Genomic DNA, 19,119 nt, shown 5'->3' with positions numbered 1-19,119 from the left:
AGGGTCAGCTCACCAGCAGGCCCTCACCTACAATCTTTTACAGGGTCAGCTCACCTGCAGGCCCTCACCTACAATCTTTTACAGAGTCAGCTAACCAGCAGGCCCTCGTATATAATGTTTTAGAGGGTCAGCTTACCTGCAGGTCCTCAACTACAATCTTTTAGAGGGTCAGCTCACCTGTGGGCCCTCACCTAATAATACCTAATAGGTAATTTGCGTGCATGCTGCCTTGCTTGGATGTGGTAGCCATAGCTGTTTCTCAGGCTCCCTCTCTGAAATCAAGCCCTGATTCCCCATTACCTGTGGTCACCATGGTTGGTGCTGAAAATAACATTGAAAATTGATAGGGCATACATCCGAATAGATCATCGCCATCACGGGGACGTGCAATTGGGCACGGTTATCTAGAGTCACCAAAGCCTCAGCTGGCAGTACTAGTGGACAACAGTGGCTTACTACGCGTACTACTCGGACAACATCGTTCCAAGCAGTGACCTGGGAGTCCAAGATGCATCCAGACATCCTCCCCATGCTGTTCCCGAACCATCTCAGTGGTGTTCCATCAATTTCTGACCTTTTCCTATGAACCAGGCCCCCCCCTCTTCAAAGCAGGGTCTGCCTGGTTTAATGCTCGGGTTCTTCCATTGACTTCAATTATTATTCCAATGTGTTCGGCCCGAGCCCCCGAGCACTATGGTGCTCGATCAACACTAATGGTAACCCTTTAATATGGTATTTGAGACCTTGTACAGCCGACGCCCCTTTATGGTACACAAGAGTGGTCTATGCTTTATCTGAGAAGGTGCGGCCCCCAGTGGTTGTGATGGGCATTGCAGCCCTTTACCATCCTGTATTGCATTTGTTTAATGAGAAATTTGAGGTAAAGGGGGCACACGTGTGATTGGCTAGCTATGTTAGGGGGGTTTATGTGTATTTTATTGCCTGTTAGGGGGGCACATGTGTGATTGGTAGTGTTGATCGCGAATATTCTAATTGCAAATTTTTAGTGCAAATATCGGCACTTCGAGAATTCGCAAAGATGTACAATATAGCGCTATATATTCGGAATCGCAAATATTCTAGATTTTATTTTCATCATAACCTCCCTTGTTTGTGGGCCAATGAGAAGGCTGCAATTTCTTTATCATCCCTAGCAACCAATAGGAAAGCTGCCTCCCCCTTACTATATAAGAACCTCCCCAGCAGCCCTTGTACGCAGTATGCTGCAGATCTGAGAGAGAGAGCAGTGACATTGCTGGGCTCCGTGCTTCCCACACTACATTAGATCGTTAGTTAGTTAGCTGATATATATAATACAGACAGTTAGTGGGAGATAGTCAGTGTAGGTTCTATCCTGATATAGATAGTCAGTGTAGGTTATATCCTGATATAGATAGTCAGTGTAGGTTCTATCCTGATATAGATAGTCAGTGTAGGTTCTATCCTGATATAGATAGTCAGGGTAGGTTCTATCCTGATATAGATAGTCAGGGTAGGTTATATCCTGATATAGATAGTCAGGGTAGGTTATATCCTGATATAGATAGTCAGTGCAGGTTCTATCCTGATATAGATAGTCAGGGTAGGTTATATCCTGATATAGATAGTCAGTGTAGGTTATATCCTGATATAGATAGTCAGTGTAGGTTACATCCTGATATAGATAGTCAGTGTAGGTTACATCCTGATATAGATAGTCAGTGTAGGTTATATCCTGATATAGATAGTCAGTGTAGGTTACATCCTGATATAGATAGTCAGTGTAGGTTACATCCTGATATAGATAGTCAGTGCAGGTTCTATCCTGATATAGATAGTCAGTGTAGGTTATATCCTGATATAGATAGTCAGTGTAGGTTCTATCCTGATATAGATAGTCAGTGTAGGTTATATCCTGATATAGATAGTCAGTGTAGGTTATATCCTGATATAGATAGTCAGTGTAGGTTATATCCTGATATAGATAGTCAGTGTAGGTTATATCCTGATATAGATAGTCAGTGCAGGTTATATCCTGATATAGATAGTCAGTGTAGGTTATATCCTGATATAGATAGTCAGTGTAGGTTATATCCTGATATAGATAGTCAGTGTAGGTTATATCCTGATATAGATAGTCAGTGTAGGTTATATCCTGATATAGATAGTCAGTGTAGGTTATATCCTGATATAGATAGTCAGTGTAGGTTCTATCCTGATATAGATAGTCAGTGTAGGTTATATCCTGATATAGATAGTCAGTGTAGGTTATATCCTGATATAGATAGTCAGTGTAGGTTCTATCCTGTTATAGATAGTCAGTGTAGGTTATATCCTGATATAGATAGTCAGTGTAGGTTATATCCTGATATAGATAGTCAGTGTAGGTTATATCCTGGTATAGATAGTCAGTGCAGGTTATATCCTGATATAGATAGTCAGTGCAGGTTATATCCTGATATAGATAGTCAGTGTAGGTTATATCCTGATATAGATAGTCAGTGTAGGTTATATCCTGATATAGATAGTCAGTGTAGGTTCTATCCTGATATAGATAGTCAGTGTAGGTTATATCCTGGTATAGATAGTCAGTGCAGGTTATATCCTGATATAGATAGTCAGTGCAGGTTATATCCTGATATAGATAGTCAGTGTAGGTTACATCCTGATATAGATAGTCAGTGTAGGTTCTATCCTGATATAGATAGTCAGTGTAGGTTATATCCTGATATAGATAGTCAGTGTAGGTTCTATCCTGATATAGATAGTCAGTGTAGGTTATATCCTGGTATAGATAGTCAGTGTAGGTTATATCCTGATATAGATAGTCAGTGCAGGTTATATCCTGATATAGATAGTCAGTGTAGGTTATATCCTGATATAGTGGAGCTGATAGGGTCCAGTGCAGGGTGTTAGGTAGTGTGATAGGAATACTGTGATAGGATAGTCAGTGCAGGTTCTATCCTGATATAGATAGTCAGTGCAGGTTATATCCTGATATAGATAGTCAGTGCAGGTTATCCTGTATAGATAGTCAGTGTAGGTTATACCTGATATAGATAGTCAGTGTAGGTTATATCCTGATATAGATAGTCAGTGCAGGTTCTATCCTGATATAGATAGTCAGTGTAGGTTATCCTGATATAGATAGTCAGTGTAGGTTATATCCTGATACAGATAGTCAGTGTAGGTTCTATCCTGATACAGATAGTCAGTGCAGGTTATATCCTGATACAGATAGTCAGTGTAGGTTATATCCTGATATAGATAGTCAGTGTAGGTTATATCCTGGTATAGATAGTCAGTGTAGGTTATATCCTGGTATAGATAGTCAGTGTAGGTTATATCCTGATATAGATAGTCAGTGTAGGTCATATCCTGATATAGATAGTCAGTGTAGGTTCTATCCTGATATAGATAGTCAGTGTAGGTTATATCCTGGTATAGATAGTCAGTGTAGGTTCTATCCTGGTATAGATAGTCAGTGTAGGTTATATCCTGATATAGATAGTCAGTGTAGGTTATATCCTGATATAGATAGTCAGTGTAGGTTATATCCTGATATAGATAGTCAGTGTAGGTTATATCCTGATATAGATAGTCAGTGTAGGTTCTATCCTGGTATAGATAGTCAGTGCAGGTTCTATCCTGATATAGATAGTCAGTGTAGGTTCTATCCTGATATAGATAGTCAGTGTAGGTTCTATCCTGATATAGATAGTCAGTGTAGGTTATATCCTGATATAGATAGTCAGTGCAGGTTCTATCCTGATACAGATAGTCAGTGCAGGTTCTATCCTGATATAGATAGTCAGTGTAGGTTATATCCTGATATACAGACGTGGACAAAATTGTTGGTACCCTTTGGTCAATGAAAGAAAAAGTCACAATGGTCACAGAAATAACTTTAATCTGACAAAAGTAATAATAAATTAAAATTCTATAAATGTTAACCAATGAAAGTCAGACATTGTTTTTCAACCATGCTTCAACAGAATTATGTAAAAAAATAAACTCATGAAACAGGCATGGACAAAAATGATGGTACCCCTAACTTAATATTTTGTTGCGCAACCTTTTGAGGCAATCACTGCAATCAAACGCTTCCTGTAACTGTCAATGAGACATCTGCACCTCTCAGCAGGTATTTTGGCCCACTCCTCATGAGCAAACTGCTCCAGTTGTGTCCGGTTTGAAGGGTGCCTTTTCCAGACTGCATGTTTCAGCTCCTTCCAAAGATGCTCAATAGGATTGAGGTCAGGGCTCATAGAAGGCCACTTTAGAATAGTCCAATTTTTTCCTCTTAGCCATTCTTGGGTGTTTTTAGCGGTGTGTTTTGGGTCATTGTCCTGTTGCAAGACCCATGACCTGCGACTGAGACCAAGCTTTCTGACACTGGCTAGTACATTTCTCTCTAGAATTCCTTGATAGTCTTGAGATTTCATTGTACCCTGCACAGATTCAAGACACCCTGTGCCAGACGCAGCAAAGCAGCCCCAGAACATAACAGAGCCTCCTCCATGTTTCACAGTAGGGACAGTGTTCTTTTCTTGATATGCTTCATTTTTTCGTCTGTGAACATACAGCTGATGTGCCTTGGCAAAAACTTCGATTTTTGTCTCATCTGTCCACAGGACATTCTCCCAGAAGCTTTGTGGCTTGTCAACATGTAGTTTGGCATATTCCAGTCTTGCTTTTTTATGATTCGTTTTCAACAATGGTGTCCTCCTTGGTCGTCTCCCATGTAGTCCACTTTGGCTCAAACAACGACGGATGGTGCGATCTGACACTGATGTTCCTTGAGCATGAAGTTCACCTTGAATCTCTTTAGAAGTCTTTCTAGGCTCTTTTGTTACCATTCGGATTATCCGTCTCTTAGATTTGTCATCAATTTTCCTCCTGCGGCCACGTCCAGGGAGGTTGGCTACAGTCCCATGGATCTTAAACTTATGAATAATATGTGCAACTGTACTCACAGGAACATCTAGTTGCTTGGAGATGGTCTTATAGCCTTTACCTTTAACATGCTTGTCTATAATTTTCTTTCTGATCTCTTGAGACAGCTCTTTCCTTTGCTTCCTCTGGTCCATGTCGAGTGTGGTACACACCATATCACCAAACAACACAGTGATTACCTGGAGCCATATATATAGGCCCAATGGCTGATTACAAGGTTGTAGACACCTGTGATGCTAATTAGTGGACACACCTTGAATTAACATGTCCCTTTGGTCACATTATGTTCTGTGTTTTCTAGGGGTACCATCATTTTTGTCCATGCCTGTTTCATGAGTTTATTTTTTTACATAATTCTGTTGAAGCATGGTTGAAAATCAATGTCTGACTTTCATTGGTTAACATTTATAGAATTTTAATTTATTATTACTTTTGTCAGATTAAAGTTATTTCTGTGACCATTGTGACTTTTTCTTTCATTGACCAAAGGGTACCAACAATTTTGTCCACGTCTGTAGATAGTCAGTGTAGGTTACATCCTGGTATAGATAGTCAGTGTAGGTTCTATCCTGATATAGATAGTCAGTGTAGGTTACATCCTGATATAGATAGTCAGTGTAGGTTCTATCCTGATATAGATAGTCAGTGTAGGTTATATCCTGGTATAGATAGTCAGTGCAGGTTATATCCTGATATAGATAGTCAGTGCAGGTTATATCCTGATATAGATAGTCAGTGTAGGTTACATCCTGATATAGATAGTCAGTGTAGGTTATATCCTGATATAGATAGTCAGTGTAGGTTCTATCCTGTTATAGATAGTCAGTGTAGGTTACATCCTGATATAGATAGTCAGTGCAGGTTCTATCCTGATATAGATAGTCAGTGTAGGTTCTATCCTGATATAGATAGTCAGTGTAGGTTCTATCCTGATACAGATAGTCAGTGTAGGTTATATCCTGATATAGATAGTCAGTGCAGGTTCTATCCTGATACAGATAGTCAGTGCAGGTTCTATCCTGATATAGATAGTCAGTGTAGGTTATATCCTGATATAGATAGTCAGTGTAGGTTACATCCTGGTATAGATAGTCAGTGTAGGTTATATCCTGATATAGATAGTCAGTGTAGGTTACATCCTGGTATAGATAGTCAGTGTAGGTTATATCCTGATATAGATAGTCAGTGTAGGTTATATCCTGATATAGATAGTCAGTGTAGGTTATATCCTGATATAGATAGTCAGTGTAGGTTATATCCTGATATAGATAGTCAGTGCAGGTTATATCCTGATATAGATAGTCAGTGTAGGTTATATCCTGATATAGATAGTCAGTGTAGGTTACATCCTGATATAGATAGTCAGTGTAGGTTCTATCCTGATATAGATAGTCAGTGTAGGTTATATCCTGGTATAGATAGTCAGTGCAGGTTATATCCTGATATAGATAGTCAGTGCAGGTTATATCCTGATATAGATAGTCAGTGTAGGTTACATCCTGATATAGATAGTCAGTGTAGGTTATATCCTGATATAGATAGTCAGTGTAGGTTCTATCCTGTTATAGATAGTCAGTGTAGGTTACATCCTGATATAGATAGTCAGTGTAGGTTATATCCAGATATAGATAGTCAGTGTAGGTTCTATCCTGTTATAGATAGTCAGTGTAGGTTACATCCTGATATAGATAGTCAGTGCAGGTTATATCCTGATATAGATAGTCAGTGCAGGTTATATCCTGATATAGATAGTCAGTGTAGGTTATATCCTGATATAGTGGAGCTGATAGGGTCCAGTGCAGGGTGTTAGGTAGTGTGATAGGAATTACTGTGATAGGGATTAGATTCCTCCAGTCTCAGGAATCTTCTAGCAGTGTGAAAAGTTTAGCAAAAGTGAGCCACGCCTGTATTGTGCGCGCATTACGCGAATATTAAATTGCCGATTTTTCGTGATCATGAAAATGAAAACTGGAGATCCCGAATTCTAGAATTTGCAAATTTATGGGAAATATTAGGCCAAAAATGTGCCAAATATTGCAAAAATGAATACTGCCCATGCTGCTCACCACTAGTGATTGGCTGCCAATGTTAGGGAGGCCCACATGTAATTGGCTGGCTATTTTAGGGGGGGGGACATGTGTGATTGGCTGGCTATGTTAGGGGGGACATGTGTGATTGGCTGGCTATGTTAGGGGGGACATGTGTGATTGGCTGGCTATGTTAGGGGGTGACATGTGTGATTGGCTGGCTATGTTAGGGGGTGACATGTGTGATTGGCTGCCTATGTTAGGGCGGACATGTGTGATTGGCTGGCTATGTTAGGGGGGGACATGTGTGATTGGCTGGCTATGTTAGGGGGTGACATGTGTGATTGGCTGCCTATGTTAGGGGGGACATGTGTGATTGGCTGGCTATGTTAGGGGGGACATGTGTGATTGGCTGGCTATGTTAGGGGGTGAATGTGTGATTGGCTGGCTATGTTAGGGGGGGACATGTGTGATTGGCTGGCTATGTTAGGGGGGACATGTGTGATTGGCTGGCTATGTTAAGGGGGGACATGTGTGATTGGCTGGCTATGTTAGGGGGGGGCATGTGTGATTGGCTGGCTATGTTAGGGGGGGACATGTGTGATTGGCTGGCTATGTTAGGGGGGCATGTGTGATTGGCTGGCTATGTTAGGGGGGACATGTGTGATTGGCTGGCTATGTTAGGGGGTGACATGTGTGATTGGCTGGCTATGTTAGGGGGTGACATGTGTGATTGGCTGGCTATGTTAGGGGGTGACGTTTGTGATTGGATGGCTATGTTAGGGGGTGACATGTGTGATTGGCAAGCTATGTTAGGGGGGACATGTGTGATTGGCTGGCTATGTTGGGGGGGACATGTGTGATTGGCTGGCTATGTTAGGGGGTGACATGTGTGATTGGCTGTCTATGTTAGAGGGTGACATGTGTGATTGGCTGGCTATGTTAGGGGGTGACGTGTGATTGGCTGGCTATGTTTGGGGGGGACATGTGTGATTGGCTGGCTATGTTAGGGGGTGACGTTTGTGATTGGATGGCTATGTTAGGGGGTGACATGTGTGATTGGCTGGCTATGTTAGGGGGGACATGTGTGATTGGCTGGCTATGTTGGGGGGGACATGTGTGATTGGCTGGCTATGTTAGGGGGTGACGTTTGTGATTGGATGGCTATGTTAGGGGGTGACATGTGTGATTGGCTGGCTATGTTAGGGGGGGACATGTGTGATTGGCTGGCTATGTTGGGGGGGACATGTGTGATTGGCTGGCTATGTTAGGGGGTGACATGTGTGATTGGCTGGCTATGTTAGAGGGTGACATGTGTGATTGGCTGGCTATGTTAGGGGGTGACATGTGTGATTGGCTGGCTATGTTAGGGGGTGACGTGTGTGATTCGCTGGCTATGTTAGGGGGGGACATGTGTGATTGGCTGCCTATGTTAGTGGGGCACACGTGTGATTGGCTTCCTATGTTAGGGGGGCACACATGTGATTGGCTAGCTATGTTAGGGGATGACATGTGTGATTGGCTGGCTATGTTGGGGGGGACATGTGTGATTGGCTGGCTATGTTAGGGGGGCACACATGTGATTGGCTGCCTATGTGATCGCACCGTGTCCCCGCGCCTGATAACACATAGCAGTATCTTGGTTCTTCTCTCCTTCAGATATCGTGGAATTTATCGCCTGCAATCACCTCCAGGCGTTCCGCTACTACACGGAGAGTGTCCGCAATCCGGGGGGCTTCCTCAGCTACCCATGTCCGGACTATCATATGTTTGAAGCCGTAAGTGACACCTCAGCCAGGATGAGACCTCCTGTGTATACAAGGCCTCCTGTATATCTGAGATCTCCTGTATATTCGAGGATTTCTGTGTATATGAGACATCCTGTGTATATGAGACATCCTGTGTAGATGAGACCTCATGTGTCTATAAGACCTCCTGTGTGTATGAGACCTACTGTGTATACGAGACATCTAGTATAGATGAGACACCCTATCAGTACGAGACATCCTGTGTATATGAGACCTCTCGTGTAGATGAGACACCCTATGTATATAAGACCTCATGTGTATACGAGACCTCCTGTGTATACGAGACATCCAGTGTAGATGAGACATCCTGTATATGCAGCGTGCCCCCCCCCAGGGCCGATCGGGTCCCAGTGTTAGGCTTAGGGTTAAGATACCGAGTGGTGGTGTGGCCCTAATAGTTTGTGTCACGGTGCTCCTACCTGGTACTGTTGCTCCCCGGGGGAAGACTCTGTAGCATCCAATGAGTTTTAGTGTCCAGTCACACGTCCGTAGAATGGGACCGCATCCGTTCTGCAAATTTCTCTATGGGACAGAAATGGATGCGGACGGCACACAGTGTGCTGTCCGCATCCGCAGTTCCGGAGCGTGCCCCCGATCTTCTGGTCCGTGGCTCCAGCAAAAAATAGAAACTGTCCTATTTTTGTCCGCAATTGCGGACAAGAATAAGCAGTTCTATGAGGGTGCCGGCCGGGTGTATTGCGGATCTGCAATTTGCGGATCCACAATACACTACGGACATGTGAATGGAACCTTGTTAGAATAAGTAGAGTCCAGACTTGGTAAAGTTAAATGGTTTTTCTTGAATAAACTTGATCTTTCTCTTGGCTCCAGCAGGCTAAGGGTAAACTGGCAGGGGAACTTGAATCCTTTGCTTTCTCTCTGCTGTGCTAATCTTTGGCTTCAGTCTGGTTACCGGACTTTCTAGCAGTTCTGGTGTCTTTGACTGTTGATCACTGCGCCATGTCTCGTCTCGTCTCCTTCCAACTCACAATGCAACCATAGCTTCCTGCAACCCCTCCCTTGGTAGGAAGCAGGACTAGCCCACTTCTGCCCAAAAGGGGGGATAATGGAATGGTAAGTTCCATCAAACACAATACATAATAATAATAATCTTTACGTAGCAGTATTATTGAAGCACAGAATCAGAGGATCTGGAAATGCATACACGGATGACATCTTAGCTAGCCCTCTTACCACCATATAATCGGATATATAATACATTTGGGAGGAGAACTTCTGTGACCCCAATGCTTTGTCCCTCCAGGGCTCCTGCTTCCCCTGCCCCGCTGATGGGTGCCCACCCATGGGACACTTTTCAGAGGAGATGAGCAGAATGTCGACACGGGCACAGACCTTGTATCTGCACACGGGTGTTGACCCGGGCCATCTCTCCAGTGAGTGCATACCGCTGCGGCTTATTACAGGCCAGCTCTCCACACTGCGGCTTATTACAGATCAGCTCTCCACACTGCGGCTTATTACAGATCAGCTCTCCACACTGCGGCTTATTACAGATCAGCTCTCCGCACTGCGGCTTATTACAGGCCAGCTCTCTGCTCTGCAGCTTATTACAGGCCGGCTGTCCGCTCTGCAGCTTATTACAGGCCAGCTCTCTGCTCTGCAGCTTATTACAGATCAGCTCTCCGCACTGTGGCTTATTACAGCCCAGCTCTCCACACTGCGGCTTATTACAGATCAGCTCTCCACACTGCGGCTTATTACAGGCCAGCTCTCCGCACTGCGGCTTATTACAGGCCAGCTCTCCACACTGCGGCTTATTACAGATCAGCTCTCCACACTGCGGCTTATTACAGGCCAGCTCTCCGCACTGCGGCTTATTACAGGCCAGCTCTCCACACTGCGGCTTATTACAGGCCAGCTCTCCACACTGCGGCTTATTACAGGCCAGCTCTCCACACTGCGGCTTATTACAGGCCAGCTCTCCACACTGCGGCTTATTACAGGCCAGCTCTCCACACTGCGGCTTATTACAGATCAGCTCTCCACACTGCGGCTTATTACAGGCCAGCTCTCCACACTGCGGCTTATTACAGATCAGCTCTCCACACTGCGGCTTATTACAGGCCAGCTCTCCGCACTGCGGCTTATTACAAGCCGGCTGTCCGCTCTGCAGCTTATTACAGGCCAGCTCTCCACTCTGCAGCTTGTTACAGGCCAGCTCTCCGCACTGCGGCTTATTACAGGCCAGCTCTCCGCACTGCGGCCTATTACAAGCCGGCTGTCCGCTCTGCAGCTTATTACAGGCCAGCTCTCCGCTCTGCAGCTTATTACAGGCCAGCTCTCCGCACTGCGGCTTATTACAGGTCAGCTCTCCGCACTGCGGCTTATTACAAGCTATCTCTCTGCTCTGCGGCTTATTACAGGTCAGCTCTCCGCACTGCGGCTTATTACAGGCCAGCTCTCTGCTCTGCAGCTTATTACAGGCCGGCTGTCCGCTCTGCAGCTTATTACAGGCCAGCTCTCCGCACTGCGGCTTATTACAGTCCAGCTGTCCGCTCTACAGCTTATTACAGGCCAGCTCTCTGCTCTGCAGCTTGTTACAGGCCAGCTCTCCGCACTGCGGCTTATTACAGGCCGGTTGTCCGCTCTGCAGCTTATTACAGCCCAGCTCTCTGCTCTGCAGCTTATTACAGGCCAGCTGTCAGCTCTGCGGCTTATTACAGGCCAGCTGTCCGCTCTGTGGCTTATTACAGGCCAGCTGTCAGCACTGCGGCTTATTACAGGTCAGCTCTCCGAACTGCGGCTTATTACAGGCCAGCTCTCTGCACTGCGGCTTATTACAGTCCAGCTCTCCGCACTGCGGCTTATTACAGGCCAGCTCTCCGCACTGCGGCTTATTACAGGCCAGCTGTCAGCTCTGCGGCTTATTACAGTCCAGCTCTCCGCACTGCGGCTTATTACAGGCCAGCTGTCAGCTCTGCGGCTTATTACAGGTTAGCTGTCCGCACTGCGGCTTATTACAGGCCAGCTGTCCGTGCTGCGGCTTATTACAGTCCAGCTGTCCGTGCTGCGGCTTATTACAGTCCAGCTGTCCGCTCTGTTCTTATTACAGTCCAGCTGTCCACTCTGTGCTTATTACAGTCCAGCTGTCCGCTCTGTTCTTATTACAGTCCAGCTGTCCACTCTGTTCTTATTACAGTCCAGCTGTCCACTCTGTTCTTATTACAGTCCAGCTCTCTGCACTGCGGCTTATTACAGTCCAGCTGTCCGCGCTTCGGCTTATTACCGTCCAGCTGTCCGCTCTGTGCTTATTACAGTCCAGCTGTCCGCGCTGCGGCTTATTACCGTCCAGCTGTCCGCTCTGTGCTTATTACAGTCCAGCTGTCCGTGCTTCGGCTTATTACAGGTTAGCTCTCCACGCTGCGGCTTATTACAGGCCAGCTGTCCTCTCTGTTCTCATTACAGTCCAGCTGTCCGTGCTGCGGCTTATTACCGTCCAGCTGTCCGCTCTGTGCTTATTACAGTCCAGCTGTCCGCGCTTCGGATTATTACCGTCCAGCTGTCCGCTCTGTGCTTATTACAGTCCAGCTGTCCGCGCTTCGGATTATTACCGTCCAGCTGTCCGCTCTGTGCTTATTACAGTCCAGCTCTCCGCTCTGCAGCTTATTACAGGCCAGCTCTCTGCTCTGTGGCTTATTACAGGCCAGCTGTCCGCACTGCGGCTTATTACAGGCCAGCTGTCAGCTCTGCGGCTTATTACAGTCCAGCTGTCCGCACTGCGGCTTATTACAGGCCAGCTGTCAGCTCTGTGGCTTATTACAGGTCAGCTCTCCGCACTGCGGCTTATTACAGGCCAGCTGTCAGCTCTGCGGCTTATTACAGGCCAGCTGTCCGCACTGCGGCTTATTACAGGCCAGCTGTCAGCTCTGCGGCTTATTACAGTCCAGCTGTCCGCACTGCGGCTTATTACAGGCCAGCTGTCAGCTCTGTGGCTTATTACAGGTCAGCTCTCCGCACTGCGGCTTATTACAGGCCAGCTGTCAGCTCTGCGGCTTATTACAGGTCAGCTCTCCGCACTGCGGCTTATTACAGGCCAGCTCTCTGCTCTGCGGCTTATTACAGTCCAGCTGTCCGCTCTGCAGCTTATTACAGGCCGGTTGTCCGCTCTGCAGCTTATTACAGGCCAGCTCTCCGCTCTGCAGCTTATTACAGGCCAGCTCTCCACACTGCGGCTTATTACAGGCCAGCTGTCAGCACTGCGGCTTATTACAGGCCAGCTCTCTGCACTGCGGCTTATCACAGGCCAGCTGTCAGCTCTGCGGCTTATTACAGGACAGCTGTCCGCTCTGAGGCTTATTACAGGTTAGCTCTCCACGCTGCGGCTTATTACAGGCCAGCTCTCTGCTCTGCAGCTTATTACAGGCCGGCTCTCTGCTCTGCGGCTTATTACAGGCCGGTTGTCCGCTCTGCAGCTTATTACAGGCCAGCTCTCCGCTCTGCAGCTTATTACAGGCCAGCTCTCCACACTGCGGCTTATTACAGGCCAGCTGTCAGCACTGCGGCTTATTACAGGCCAGCTCTCCGCACTGCGGCTTATCACAGGCCAGCTGTCAGCTCTGCGGCTTATTACAGGACAGCTGTCCGCACTGCGGCTTATTACAGGTTAGCTCTCCACGCTGCGGCTTATTACAGTCCAGCTGTCCGCTCTGTTCTCATTACAGTCCAGCTGTCCACATTACAGTCCAGTCTAACGCGGTCTCCGCACCTTCTCTATTTCAGGCTACAGGTATAAGATCACTGCGGTGGTCCGTGGGCGCAGGAAGGTTTCGGCGCAGATCTTCATATCTTGGTTTGGAGACGAGATCTCCTCAGATGAGCACCAGGTGCTGACGTGAGTGATCCCACCTCGTGGGGGGGGGGGGGGGGGGGGGATACTAAAGCATTCTCTGCATGGAAGAAGCGTCCTGCTCTATGGGGGGGGGGGGGCGAATAGTCACATCCTGTTCATTCTGGGCTTCCTTGTTCATGAACAGAATGCCAGAACTAAGTGTAGACTGACACCCAGGCAGAGGCTAATGGGGGCTCATAGCTGGATATTTTCATTACATTTGTACCTGTTTTAGGGGAACGTTCGCACCCGGTAACTCGTACTCTGCCTTCATTGATTCTGAGATACAGTTGGATGACATAAGTTGCGTGGATTTCCGCTGGACTCCGCTCCCTCTGCAATCAAACATCCTGCGCTCCGAGCTGGGGGCAGGGAGGATCGACATCCAGGCAGGAGAGGACGGCAGCATGTGAGTGTCTCATTATACTGGGGCCCCTGTCCAGCTACACAGCCCTCTGGGGCCACATATATTGTGGGGGCCAGGACCCCCAATAGAGTCGACCGTGCAGGGATGAGGTGTCTACAGAGCGTGGCGACCCCAGCTCGGCTCAGAGGCCGCAGTACAGACGGTAAAATCCCTACGTGACATCGGTATGTTCAGCGCAGTGACACCGGTATATTCCGTGCGGTGAGAAGGGTGTATATTTGGTGCACTGGCATCTGTATAGTCGGCGCGGTGACAATGGTATATTCAGTGCAGTGACATCGGTATGTATTCAGTGCAGTGACATCGGTATGTATTCAGTGCAGTGACACCGGTATGTATTCAGTGCGGTGACATCGGTATGTATTCAGTGCGGTGACACCGGTATATATTCAGTGCAGTGACACCGGTATGTATTCAGTGCGGTGACATCGGTATGTATTCAGTGCGGTGACATCGGTATGTATTCAGTGCGGTGACACCGGTATATATTCAGTGCAGTGACACCGGTATGTATTCAGTGCAGTGACATCGGTATGTATTCAGTGCGGTGACACCGGTATATATTCAGTGCAGTGACACCGGTATGTATTCAGTGCAGTGACACCGGTATGTATTCAGTGCGGTGACATCGGTATGTATTCAGTGCGGTGACATCGGTATGTATTCAGTGCGGTGACACCGGTATATATTCAGCGCAGTGACATCAGTATGTATTCAGCGCAGTGACATCGGTATGTATTCAGCGCAGTGACATCGGTATGTATTCAGCACAGTGACATCGGTATGTATTCAGCGCAGTGACATCGGTATGTATTCAGCGCAGTGACATCGGTATGTATTCAGCGCAGTGACATCGGTATGTATTCAGCGCAGTGACATCGGTATGTATTCAGCGCAGTGACACCGGTATGTATTCAGCGCAGTGACACCGGTATGTATTCAGTGCAGTGACATCGGTATGTATTCAGCGCAGTGACATCGGTATGTATTCAGCGCAGTGACATCGGTATGTATTCAGCGCAGTGACATCGGTATGTATTCAGCGCAGTGACATCGGTATGTATTCAGCGCAGTGACACCGGTATGTATTCAGCGCAGTGACACCGGTATGTATTCAGCGCAGTGACACCGGTATGTATTCAGCGCAGTGACATCGGTATGTATTCAGCGCAGTGACATCGGTATGTATTCAGCGCAGTGACATCGGTATGTATTCAGCGCAGTGACACCGGTATGTATTCAGCGCAGTGACACCGGTATGTATTCAGTGCAGTGACACCGGTATGTATTCAGTGCAGTGACATCAGTATGTATTCAGTGCAGTGACACCGGTATGTATTCAGTGCAGTGACATCACTCCATTACTCAGCATCTGACCCTTAGTGATGAGTTGCAGGGGCAATATTCGAATTTGCGATATTTCACAAATATTTGGTAGAATATTCGTCATATGCGCGAATTTGAGATTATTTTCTTGATCGCAAAAAATTGGCAATGTAATATTTGCGTAATGCGTGCGAAATATCGGCGTGGGTCACTATAGCTACATTTTCCAAGCTGCTAGAAGTTTCCTGAGACTGGAGAAAGTGGTCGGCAGAACATTAAATATGGCTTCATATGCAGATAGAGCGCTCCACTATAATCGCGATTGCACAAATCGGCACTAACGATGCGAATATTTTGGCACAATACCTGAAACTTCATATTTTAGCAGGTCTGCATGTACAGTCGTGGCCAAAAGTTTTGAGAATTACATAAATATTGGAAAAGTTGCTGCTTAAGTTTTTATAATAGCAATTTGCGTCTACTCCAGAACGTTAGTCCTTCTTTGCCATGAAAATTAACTTAATCCCCAAAAAACCTTTCCACTGCATTTCATTGCTGTCATTAAAGGACCTGCTGAGATCATTTCAGTAATCGTCTTGTTACTCCGGTGAGAATGTTGACGAGCACAAGGCTGGAGATCATTATGTCAGGCTGATTGGGTTAACATGGCAGACTTGACCTGTTAAAAGGAGGGTGATGCTTGAAATCATTGTTCTTCCATTGTTAACCATGGTGACCTGCAAAGAAACGCGTGCAGCCATCATTGCGTTGAATAAAAATGGCTTCACAGGCAAGGATATTGTGGCTACTAAGATTGCACCTCAATCAACAATTTATAGGATCATCAAGAACTTGAAGGAACGAGGTTCAATTCTTGTTAAGAAGGCTTCAGGGCGTCCAAGAAAGTCCAGCAAGCGCCAGGATCGTCTCCTAAAGAGGATTCAGCTGCAGGATCGGAGTGCCACCAGTGCAGCGCTTGCTCAGGAAGGGCAGCAGGCAGGTGTGAGCGCATCTGCACGCACAGTGAGGCCAAGACTTCTGGAAGATGGCCTGGTGTCAAGAAGGGCAGCAAAGAAGCCACTTCTCTCCAAAAAACATCAGGGACAGATTGATCTTCTGCAGAAAATATGGTGAATGGACTGCTGAGGACTGGGGCAAAGTCATATTCTCCGATGAAGCCTCTTTCCGATTGTTTGGGGTATCAGGAAAAAGGCTTGTCCGGAGGAGAAAAGGTGAGCGCTACCATCAGTCCTGTGTCATGCCAACAGTAAAACATCCTGAGACCATTCATGTGTGGGGTTGCTTCTCATCCAAGGGAGTGGGCTCACTCACAATTCTGCCCAAAAACACAGCCATGAATAAAGAATGGCACCAAAACACCCTCCAACAGCAACTTCTTCCAACAATCCAACAACAGTTTGGTGAAGAACAATGCATTTTCCAGCACAATGGAGCACCGTGCCATAAGGCAAAAGTGATAACTAAGTGGCTCGGGGACCAAAACATTGACATTTTGGGTCCATGGCCTGGAAACTCCCCAGATCTTAATCCCATTGAGAACTTGTGGTCAATCCTCAAGAGGCGGGTGGACAAACAAAAACCCACTAATTCTGACAAACTCCAAGAAGTGATGATGAAAGAATGGGTTGCTATCAGTCAGGGATTGGCCCAGAAGTTGGCTGAGAGCATGCCCAGTCGGATTGCAGAGGTCCTGAAAAAGAAGGGCCAACACTGCAAATACTGACTCTGCATAAATGTCATGTAATTGTCGATAAAAGCCTCTGAAACGTATGAAGTGCGAGTAATTATATCTCACTGCATCACAGAAACAACTGAAACAAAGATCTAAAAGCAGTTCAGCAGCAAACTGTGTGAAAACTAATATTTGTGTCATTCTCAAAACTTTTGGCCACGACTGTATGTATGTACAGCAGAGAAACAGTAATCCCTATCACACTACCTAACACCCTGCACTGGGCCCTCTCAGCTCCACTATATCAGGATATAACCTACGCTGACTATCTGTATAATATATGAGCTAACTAACTAAAGCTACTTTCACACTTGTGGCAGAGAGATCCGGCAAGCAGGTCGGTCGCCAGAACTGCCTGCTGGATCCGGCAAAAGTTATGTCAACTGATGGCATTAGGATCAGGATCATGATCAGTCTTAAAAATGCCTGATCAGTAAAAAAAAAATACATTGAAATGCCGGATCCATCTTTCCGGTGTTATCCGGCAAAACGGATCCGGCATTTACTTTTTTCACCTTTTTTTCGGTCTGTGCATGCGCAGATCAGAAGGATGGATCCGGCACTAATACATTCCTATGGGGAAAAATGGCGGATCCGCCATTCAGGCAAGTCTTCAGTATTTTTCGCCAGAGATAAAACCGTAGCACGCTGCGGTTTTCTCTTTTGCCTGATCAGTCAAAACGACTGAACTGAAGACGTCCTGATGCCTCCTGAACGGATCGCTCTCCATTCTGAATGCATGGGGATATGCCCGATCCGTTCACAGCCCCTGTGACGGAACTCTATGCCGGAAAAGAAAACCGCTGGTGTGAAAGTAGCGTAACTATGTAATGTAATGACACAGGGAAGCACGGAGCCCAGCAATGTCACCGCTCTCTCAGATCTGCAGGATTCTGCATACCAGGGCTGCTGGGGAGGGTCTTATATAGTCAGGGGGAGGGGCAGCTTTCCTATTGGTTGCTAGGGATGTTGCTAAGCTCCGACAGAGACATTGCAGCCTTCTCATTGGCCCACAAGCAGGAAGGGAGGTTACTGATGAAAGAAAATCTAGAATATTCGAAATTACGAATATATAGCGCTATATTTTAAATATTCACGAATTCTCGAAGTGCCGATTTTTGCAATTAATATTTGCCATTCGAATATTCGCGCCCAACACTACTGACCATATACCGGGCATACCCCCAACCCCAGCTGTATTCAGGGCACCTTCATCTGCGGGGGGTAATGATGAACTGTTGCACAGTACGGACATTTTTATGACCGAGCGGGAGTGACCCCGCGGAGGCCGCCATGATCGCCTGTTTCCTCTTCCCCCAGACTTTCCTTCTGCGCGACCGGAACGGTAAAAGATAAAGTAACCCAAACCCTGGGTCCCTGCAGAGACTTCCCTTACCACCCAGAGGGCCACCGGCCTAAACACCACGACATCATCCTGTGAGAAACCGCAATCCATCACCCAACCCGGAGGATGAGGAGGAGGATGATCTGCACTCACCAGACCCTGCTGCACAACAATATACGGAAAGCGGAACCCAGAGTCATCCCGAGGAGCCTGCAGCTCTCATACCGTCCTCTCACAACAAGCCTTGTAATTACTATGCATTGGGAAAGTCCTCACACCCCTCACCGTCCTCACATTTTGTGCTATTGTAACGCCCCAGAGTGGCATTACCACCTTTGCACCCCACTACTGTCTTTATTGGTTAAACACATGTCATCATGTGTATTTATTTCAGGTCCAAACACTGTGCATTTCTTATTTTGTTATGTAACTGTTTATGTTATATGTAATGTGCCTGGTTCACCAGCAGGTGGCAGCAAACACGGCAGAGCTGCAGTTAGAGAGAATGGAGCTTTCCATTCCATTCTAACCTCCCTCTGCGGAGTGGAGGGCGAGTCCCACTTCCTGCAGGAAGGGAGGGGTCCAAGTTTAGTGAGCAGTCTAGCTTACCCCCTGCTAGGGAAAAGAAGCAAAGGCTGGGCATGTCGCC

General features: G+C 46.5%; 1 protein-coding gene across 1 annotated transcript in view; it reads left to right on the top strand.

Moving 5' to 3' along the window:
• Positions 1 to 18,883, top strand: part of LOC122942248 (pancreatic lipase-related protein 2-like) — a 34,618-nt gene extending 15,735 nt beyond the window's left edge. Inside the window, exons 6-10 of the mRNA XM_044299751.1 lie at positions 8,622 to 8,740; positions 10,035 to 10,164; positions 13,511 to 13,622; positions 13,855 to 14,028; positions 18,446 to 18,883. Of these exons, the coding sequence (XP_044155686.1) occupies positions 8,622 to 8,740; positions 10,035 to 10,164; positions 13,511 to 13,622; positions 13,855 to 14,028; positions 18,446 to 18,566 (656 nt within the window). The 3' untranslated portion in view covers positions 18,567 to 18,883. The remainder of the gene's footprint in view (positions 1 to 8,621; positions 8,741 to 10,034; positions 10,165 to 13,510; positions 13,623 to 13,854; positions 14,029 to 18,445) is intronic.
• The last annotated feature ends 236 nt before the right edge of the window (positions 18,884 to 19,119 follow it).

This window comes from Bufo gargarizans, chromosome 6 (genome assembly GCF_014858855.1).
Source record: "Bufo gargarizans isolate SCDJY-AF-19 chromosome 6, ASM1485885v1, whole genome shotgun sequence".
In the NCBI taxonomy this organism is placed as follows: Eukaryota; Metazoa; Chordata; class Amphibia; order Anura; family Bufonidae; genus Bufo; species Bufo gargarizans.
This window is presented reverse-complemented; position numbering and strand designations above follow the sequence as displayed.